We start from the raw sequence: 9,444 nt of genomic DNA on the forward strand, positions 1-9,444 counted from the left end.
TATAAAGCCCTAGTGCGGCCCATCATGGAATACCCGCCAGTGCCTACTCACACCATTTCCAGAAGGCAGATGATGAAGCTACAGACTATTCAGAACCAGGCAGGCAAATGGATTCTGAATATTCGCTTTCCTGAAGTAGTCACTGCATGAGAGATCCATCAAAGACTAAGGATCGAGGCGATCAACCAGAGACTCCACCATCAAGCCACAAGAAGATGGACAAGAATCCAAGATGAGGATGAGGAGCTCTACAATCGCCTCAACGTTCGTCCAGAAGGCACACATGCCTGGTGGCCCAAAAGCCTCAGCAGAATCAATGGCATTGAAGAAGTTGAGGCCATATTCACGGCATCAGGTACAGGAGACCGATGATCAAGTAAGGAGGCAACCATAAAGAGGAGAACACAAAAAGAAGATTAAGTCAAGAATGAAGAAGTAAACTTCAAGAGGACCTGCAATCAAGAAATCAAGACTCAAGATTTTTAACACCTTTTAACCCAGACTACAAGCCAACCCACAGGGCTCCACTTCAACGTCAAGCACGGCACATCATGCATAGCAGTGAGAGGTGACGTGCGAGGTCGGCGAAGTGCAGCGTGGGCAGAGCTGAAGAATGTAAAAAAAAAAAAAAAAGAAGAAAAAAAAAAAAAAAAAAACTTCCATTATTCACTTCAACTTCCTTCTCCTCAAGACCAACTCCAATAAAAAGCTAATACTCTCTTCACTCTACTTAACTTTCTAACTCTCACTTTATCTCCTCCCAAGTTTCTTTTCACTATCTCTCCAGCTCCTTTCACCAAAAAAAAAAAAAAAAAAAAAAAAAATTACTAACATTTATTTTTTGGTTTTTACCAACTCTATTTAATGAATAAATAATAAAGATTCCTTATCCTTAACCCCAACCCAAGTTCCAGACCCCTTCCTCCCAACCCTCTTCAACTTACTCACCCCCACAGATAAGAAGAAGAAGAATCAACAACCAAGAAAGACTTTTCACCTTCCGACCTGGCAGGCCTTCCAGAAGGTTTTGAGTGGACATTACACTTCAATATCTTAACGAGTCAGACAGGGAGTTTCGTCCTCCCACTACTTTAACTACGACTTTCCTTCATTTTCCTGACTGTTTATCTTCACCTGAACTCTTCGTCTAACTTAACTGTCCCCTTCCACTTCGGTGGGAGTTCCAGTATCCCGCTCTCTCTCTCCGTGGCCGTGCTCCTCTCTTCTTCAAGTGAAGTGAACTACTTGAAGTGAATATCAAGTGAAGTGAACTACTTGAAGTGAATATCAAGAGAAGTGAATACTAAGTGAAGTGACTGTTAAGACGTAATTACCGAGTGAAGTGAATACTAAGTGAAGTGACTGTTAAGACGTAATTATCGAGTGAAGTGAATACTAAGTGAAGTGACTGCCGAAACGTTGTGATCAAGTACCTAGTGTTACTGTTTATTCGTGCCTACATACATATGTGCTTTTCTTGTGATGTGTTATTGTATGTTTGTAATGCGTGTAGTGTACGTCTCTCAATAATACACGACAGAAACGTGCCCTGGTCTTTCCTTGTCCCGACTGTTTGATTCTATACTTGTAGAAGAACCTGTGACATTGGCGACCTTGCCAGGATCAAACAGTCAGTGGTAGTCAAGCCACCATGAGGGATTACCTGCAAGAAGCCAGGGAGTTTGGCCTCCAAGGGATGGAAGTCCTAACATACATTGAACAGCAAGAAAAACTCAGGCGGGAGGATGAGGAGCGTATGTATCAGCAGCGGGAGAAGGAGAGGAAGGAACAGGTACGGCAGCGGAAACTCCAGGAGCGCCAGCTGGAGGAGCAGCGGCGGCAACGGGAACATGAAGAATGGATGATGAAAAAACAAAAGGACCAAGAGTCGAAGCCACTAAGCCCCAACATGCGGTCGTGTAAGGGAGGTCTCCCCTTCACCGAATTCGTTGACGGGCGGGACAGCATCGACTCCTTCATACAGAGATTCGAAAACTGGGCCACCCACGCAGAACTGCCTCACAACCAGTGGTCAATCTTTCTTGGGAATGCGCTATCAGGAGCAGCCCTCGAGGTATATACCCACCTGCCCCCCAGCAGCCAACTTGACTACGAGGTACTCAAGGAAGCACTGCTTGCTCGGTATAATCTCACGGAGGAGGGCTATCGCAAGAAGTTCCGAGAAAGTGAACAGGAGTCTGGAAAGGAAACGCCACTGCAATTTGTCTGTCGGCTGAACGATTATTTTGATAGATGGATCGTACAAGCAGGGGTGAGCCAAGACTATGAGGGAGTGAGATGGATGATGGTCAAGGAACAATTCTTGAGCAAATGTAGCAAGGAGTTGGCGACATTTGTACGTGAACGCGGCCCTAAGAATAGTGCTGAGTTAATTGCATATGCTGGCCTCTTCCTGGAGGCGCGGGGCCTGCCAGCGATCGGTAGTATTAGCAAGCCTGCCCAGAGACCACCCATTAGCCAAAACGACAATCGGCCAAACTCCGATCCCCGGGCTTCGCAGAGAGTAAGGGGTGATCGGCCTGTGCAGGCCAACCCGTTAAACCGGTGCTTCCGTTGCAATCGTGTAGGGCATAGAGCGTTGGACTGCCCCACTACGGCAGCAGCACACCAGAGAAACTATGCCGGCAGACCACCAACCAGGGACCGCCCCATGCCAGTACGTGCAGCGGCTGCAGAGGTGGAGGAAATGGAAATGGGCGATGTTTTGTACGAAGCATGACTAGATGATGTTCGCACAACCCCAGAGCACGGTGCACAACAAGGAAGAAGTGCTGAGCAAGAGCAAGACCTGGACCTATCAGTCCCTTTGTATGCAGGTGTCGGATCCTTTGCCGGTGGTGGGAAGCTGAACTTGGTAGAGGGCACAGTGGGTAGCCGGAGAGTGAAAGTGCTGCGTGACACCGGCTGTACGACGATCATTGTGAGGTCGAAGTACGTGGCCGACGACGAATATACCGGTAAGCCAGTGTCAATAAGAATGCTGGACAACACGGTTCGGAGGGCATGGCCGGTGAGAATTGCCATCAATACTCCATATCTTCAAGGGAAAGTCAATGGCCTATGCATGCCGGACCTCATAGCCGATCTCATCATTGGGGAAGTGCCAGGAGCAGGCCCACCAGGGAAGCAACAGCAAGATGTTGCTGGGGCCGTGGCGACCCGGGCAGCTGCGAAAAAGCATACAGAGAAATTGAAGGCTCCTCATAGTTTCGGATGCACCACACTAAGTAAAGCTCAGCTGATAGAGCAGCAGCGCCTCGGGGTAAACGGGGTACAGTGGCAAAGGTACCCCTGCAACGAACACCCCTGATTGATACTCCATTCAAGAGAGTGGCAATCGACGTTGTCGGCCCCATAAAACCAGCATCGAGTGAAGGCCATCGGTACATCCTCACCCTCGTTGACTACGCCACTAGGTATCCCGAGGCAGTCCCGCTGAAGAGGATAACTACGGAAGCGGTTGCAGAAGCCCTGCTGGATATCTACAGCCGATTAGGCATACCAGAGGAAGTCATCCATGATCAAGGGACACAATTCATGTCAGACTGCATGAGTGAGGTGTGCCGCCTACTCAGCCTTAAACAACTCCCAACAACGCCTTACCACCCCATGAGCAACGGTTTGGTCGAGAAATTCAATGGAACCCTCAAGACCATGCTCGGTCGGTTGTGCGCAGAACAACCTCGTCAGTGGCATCGGTACATCAGCTCACTGCTGTTTGCTTACCGTGAAGTACCCCAGGAGTCCACTGGCTTTGCCCCATTTGAGCTGCTATACGGCCGCGAAGTGCGGGGCCCCATGGGGATCCTACGGGAACTGTGGACAGGAGAGAAGATTTCTCCAGAAGTCAAGACAAGCTACCAGTACGTATTTGACTTGCGCAAAAGGCTAGAAGACACGATGGCACTGGCAAGAGATAGCCTGGAGGGAGCTCAGGGGCGGTACAAGAAATATTACGACCGTAAGGCAAAAGCTCGGGTATTTAAACCTGGTGATGAGGTCCTCGTCTTAATGCCTGCCACTCACAACAAGCTCCTAATGCAGTGGAAGGGACCCCTCATGGTAGAAGTTCGCCGGGGTAATGTGTACCAACTGAGGGCGGGAGCCAAGCTAAAGACCTATCATGCTAATCTTTTGAAGAAGTACATCCGCCGAGAGGAGCCTGCGAGTAACCTACAGCCCACCAACCACATCGTGCAGCAAGTCGACTCTAACCCAGCTCATGACATGGAAAATGCAGCAGCAGCGGTGATTGAATGGGAGGATGATGACACCGAGGGCGCTATCCAGGGTGATCTACTCGAGGCCCTTGACCGTGCAGGCCCCAAAACAGGTGGAACAATCGAGATGGGAAAGCAGTTGACGGCTGAACAGTGCAAGGAATTGTGTAATCTGATGCAGCGGTATCTTGGCATTTTCTCGGGACAGCCTGGAGTCACTAACCTTATCACCCATCACATCCGGACTAGCGACGAGGACCCAGTACGAATGAGACCATATCCCATTCCTTATAGTCTCAGGGAGGCTCTGCAGACTGAAGTTCAAGAGATGATGGATGCTGGGGTCATCCGAGAGTCCCATTCCCCGTATGCTGCACCGGTGGTAGTGGTGAGAAAAAAGGATGGAACGAACCGGGTATGTATAGATTACCGGAAGCTCAACAAAAAAGTGGAGTTTGACCCCATGCCGATGAACACAGCCGAGGACCTGTTACATGGGCTAGGAGGAGCCAGGTACTTTTCGAAGATTGACTTCAGCAAAGGATACTGGCAAATACCCGTGGCAGAACAGGACATCCACAAAACAGCCTTTGTGACCCAAGATGGACATTACGAGTTCTTACGTATGCCCTTTGGGATGGTTAACGCCGGGGCAACTCTTGTGCGGGTAATCAAGATTCTCCTTGAAGGCATGAGTGGGGTGCAAAGCTACATCGACGACATCATCGTCCATTCCACCACATGGGAGGAGCATCTGCAACTTCTGAAGGAACTATTTCATAGAATCTATAAGGCTGGACTGACAGTACGGCCTTCAAAATGCATTCTGGGCACGGACAATGTGGAGTTCATTGGGCATGTACTCCACAGTGGCTCAATGGGACCTCTGCAAGACAACCTAGAGAAAGTTAAACAGGCACCCCGCCCCGGAACCAAGAAGGAAGTGCTGGCGTTTCTCGGCTTAACAGGATACTACCGTCAGTATATGCCCAATTATGCCAGCATTGCTGCCCCATTGACCGACCTGACGAAGAAGGGCCAACCCAATAGGGTACAGTGGGGGGAACCCCAGGAGATGGCATACGTCTCCCTCAAGTCAATGCTGACGAGCCGACCTGTGCTGCGACTGCCCGACCCGAGCCGCCCATATGTCCTGCGTACCGATGCATCAGACATAGGGATAGGTGCTGTCCTCCTGCAGGAATGGGAAGGTAAATTGTTCCCCATCAGTTACGCCAGCAAGAAACTATCCAATTGTGAAAGACGGTACTCGACTATGGAGAAGGAGTGCTTGGCCGTAGTCTGGGCTGTAAAGAATTCAACAACTACGTGTACAACACCAAGTTCATCCTGCAGACAGATCATCAGCCACTAGCTTACCTCGGGAAGGCAAAGTATGGGAATGCCAGAATCATGAGATGGGCCATGTACCTTCAGACATACCAGATTCGCGTCCAGGCGATCAAAGGCAGTGACAACGTTGGGGCTGACTTCCTCAGTCGGGCACCTTTTCCAGATGGAGTCATAAGCGACGAATAGAAGGGAGGACTTGTGCCCAAGATGTTATTATAGATAATATCCGTCCCGGATTATTATCTCGAAAAAAGTGGGGCGAGATGTCGAGCTTCATCTTGGACACGAACACACCTATCTTCACCCGGGGAGCGGACATCCTGATCACCGCGGTAGTAGCGAGAACGATCGCGGGCACTGATAATTACTGCCCGATGACCGCCGGCAACTTCCGGCATCACCTGTGATTGCCTATGGCGCGATGCAAGGAACGAGAGTACCATGAACTAACCATCATCAGGGGGGAATAAAAGGGCCGGAAATCGCCACCCCGCTCTCTCTCTCCGTGGCCGTGCTCCTCTCTTCTTCAAGTGAAGTGAACTACTTGAAGTGAATATCAAGTGAAGTGAACTACTTGAAGTGAATATCAAGTGAAGTGAATATCAAGTGAAGTGAATACTAAGTGAAGTGACTGTTAAGACGTAATTATCGAGTGAAGTGAATACTAAGTGAAGTGACTGCCGAAACGTTGTGATCAAGTACCTAGTGTTACTGTTTATTCGTGCCTACATACATATGTGCTTTTCTTGTGATGTGTTATTGCGTGATAAAGCGGAAGAGGAAGTGGTGAAAGGAGCTGGAGAGATAGTGAAAAGAAACTTGGGAGGAGATAAAGTGAGAGTTAGAAAGTTAAATATAGTGAAGAGAGTATTAGCTTTTTATTGGAGTTGGTCTTGAGGAGAAGGAAGTTGGAGTAATGGAAGTGTGTAAAGTGAAGAGGAAGTGATGAAGGGAGCTGGAGGGATAGTGGAAATGAAATTTGCGAGGAGATAAAGTGATAGAAGGAAAGCTGAGAAAGGTGGAGAAAGGAGAAAAGATAAGTTGTAAGACCAGGAGAAAGAAGTCAGAGAATAGCTTGCATGTGCGCCCTTAGTAGCTGAACAAAGCCCCGGGTCAACCCCTCGGGAGGCAGCCAGAAACCAGAACACCTAGCAGGCTATTTTTTAAGGATTTTTTTTTCTTATTTTTTTTTTATTTTTACATTCTGAAGCTCTGCCCACGCTGCACTTCGCCGACCTCGCACGTCACCTCTCACTGCTATGCATGATGTGCCGTGCTTGACGTTGAAGTGGAGCCCTGTGGGTTGGCTTGTAGTCTGGGTTAAAAGGTGTTAAAAATCTTGAGTCTTGATTTCTTGATTGCAGGTCCTCTTGAGGTTTACTTCTTCATTCTTGACTTAATCTTTTTGTGTTCTCCTCTTCATGGTTGCCTCCTTACATCATCGGTCTCCTGTACCTGATGCCGTGAATATGGCCTCAACTTCTTCAATGCCATTGATTCTGCTGAGGCTTTTGGGCCACCAGGCATGTGTGCCTTCTAGACGAACGTTGAGGCGATTGTAGAGCTCCTCATCCTCATCTTGGATTCTTGTCCATCTTCTTGTGGCTTGATGGTGGAGTCTCTGGTTGATCGCCTCGATCCTTAGTCTTTGATGGATCTCTCATGCAGTGACTACTTCAGGAAAGCGAATATTCAGAATCCATTTGCCTGCCTGGTTCTGAATAGTCTGTAGCTTCATCATCTGCCTTCTGGAAATGGTGTGAGTAGGCACTGGCGGGTATTCCATGATGGGCCGCACTAGGGCTTTATAAATGTAGAGCTTGGTTTCAGTACTCAGTGTCTGGAACCTTCTGATCTTGTTCAGCTGATGTTTAGCTTTGGTTGCTCTATCATTTATGTGAGGGACAATTCCTCTTCTGCTAATTGTTAGCCCTAGTATCTTTCCTTTGTCACAGTAGTCCACTGCTTCCTCGTCCACTATCAGATCTGCTGTCTTGAATTTGGCCACAGGAATGACTTGGAATTTTCTCATGTTGGTTGAGATCTTCCACTGTCTTTCGTATCGATTGATGGTCTCTATGGCTCTGGCAGTTCTGAGTGCCATCATCTCGATCGATCTCCCTTCATACTTGATTATCTGAGTGATGTCGTCGGCATACATGTAGTGATTGCTGCCATGTGATGGTTCAGGCAGGTCTGCTGTATAGATTGTGAACAGTGTCGGTGAGAGGCAGCTTCCCTGTGGAACTCCACTCATGAGGGGAATTGCTTCGCCGACTGTATTGCCGACGACTATTCTTGCACTCCGACTTTCAACAAAGTCACACAATAGCTTGGTCAAGGACGTCGGGAGGTTCAGCCTGATGATCTTAAGTTTCAGGCCTGTGTGCCAAACTTTGTCGAAGGCTTTGGCCACATCTCTCAGAACCACATTGACTTGGTTCCTTTCGCTCATGGCATTGGCGATTTCTTCATATATGATTGCAATGGCTGTTGATGTTCCTCTGCCTGGTCTGAAGCCATGTTGCCTGGGATTTTGCAAATCGTTAATCTCCAGGTGATTTCGCAATCTTATGTTCAGTATCTTTTCAAAGATTTTGCCTGGGACTTCCAGCAGAGATATTGGTCTGTAATTCTCCACTTTTCTTGGATTTTTCCCGGCTTTTGGAATCATCCTGACTCTTGCTTCCTTGAAGTGGTCAGGGAAGTAGCCAGCAGTGAGAGAGGCATTGTATATGTTTGCCAGTCTCAGCAACATCTTGTTTGGAAGATTCTGCAGGATTGTTTTGTTGATCCTGCTTTTGCCTGGAGCAGTTCTATTCTTGAAACTCTGAATAGTTCTTTTGACATCTGTGGGGTTGATCTTGGTCATTAGTGGATCTGTGGGATCCAGTCTCGTGAAGTCAGAAGCAGCTTCTGGATATAGGAGGTGCATGTGCCTTCCTATTTCCTCTATGATGGTCTCCTCGAAATCACTGTCAAAGTTCTCTTCTTCTTCTTCGGTAATTCGGAAACAATTTCTCCAGTAATTTCTGAACAGGATTTCTTGTTCTTCTTCTTCATAAATCTTCTCATCCTGTTCGTTGAGGAGGTAGCTACTTCTGCTTTCACTTCTTCCCATCAGTTTCTTTATTCCTGACCAGAAGGACTGTGGATCTTTTCGGTCCCATTCCACTTTTCGAACAAGTTCTTCCCACTTATCATTTGCTGCTCTCCTCCAGTGGTTAGAGAGTTCTCTTTGCAAGCTTCTATATCTTGCTCTCAGGTCTTGTGTCCATCCATGAATCCCTGCATAGTGCTGCAGGTGATTCGACTGTATATTTAGCAGTCTTACTTCAGCTGTTAGCCTTGGATGGCGGATAGTCCTGTGGTTGCTCTTGGGTACATGATGAGCAAGTGCAGCTTCAACATCGCTGTACCACTTTTCGACTTCCTCGTCAATCTCTTCCAATGTTGCAGTCCTCAAGTTGGCTGCAGGCTTGGACTGGAGCTCATCCTTGAATCCTCCCCAATTAGCCATTCTAAAGTTGAATCTGCTACAGTTTAGGCTTTTCAGGATTGTGTTGGATGATATCTTGAGGATGATGGGCAGGTGATCACTGGTGCTTGCAGGGCCTGGTTCCATGATCACGTTGTGATGGGCTTGGTTATTGCACAGTGCAATATCTGGTTTGGTTGCTGTGTTCCCTGTGATGTAAGTAGGGAAGTCTGGTCCCATGTGGATTAGATCTCCATCAGCAACCATTCTAGCAATAGCATTGCCAACCATGTTGCCTGCTCTATTGTTTAGCATTGGATGGTTGGCATTGAGGTCTCCCACTATGTATGTGGGTAATCTTCGTCGAAGTAG

General features: G+C 48.0%; 1 protein-coding gene across 1 annotated transcript; it reads left to right on the top strand.

Moving 5' to 3' along the window:
- Window positions 1–1,651: 1,651 nt before the first annotated feature.
- LOC147471363 (uncharacterized) lies at window positions 1,652–2,740 on the top strand. Its single transcript, XM_086540254.1, has one exon. The coding sequence runs from the start codon at window positions 1,652–1,654 to the stop codon at window positions 2,738–2,740; it is 1,089 nt and encodes a 362-aa protein (XP_086396380.1).
- Window positions 2,741–9,444: the final 6,704 nt, after the last annotated feature.

This window comes from Penaeus japonicus, unplaced genomic scaffold, assembly GCF_977035675.1.
Source record: "Penaeus japonicus unplaced genomic scaffold, GWHDUDI00000001_assembly GWHDUDI00000009, whole genome shotgun sequence".
In the NCBI taxonomy this organism is placed as follows: domain Eukaryota; kingdom Metazoa; phylum Arthropoda; class Malacostraca; order Decapoda; family Penaeidae; genus Penaeus; species Penaeus japonicus.

Bases quoted from the DNA above. Each gene is read 5' to 3' on its own strand.
- LOC147471363 (XM_086540254.1), top strand. From the start codon at position 1,652: ATGAGGGATTACCTGCAAGAAGCCAGGGAGTTTGGCCTCCAAGGGATG.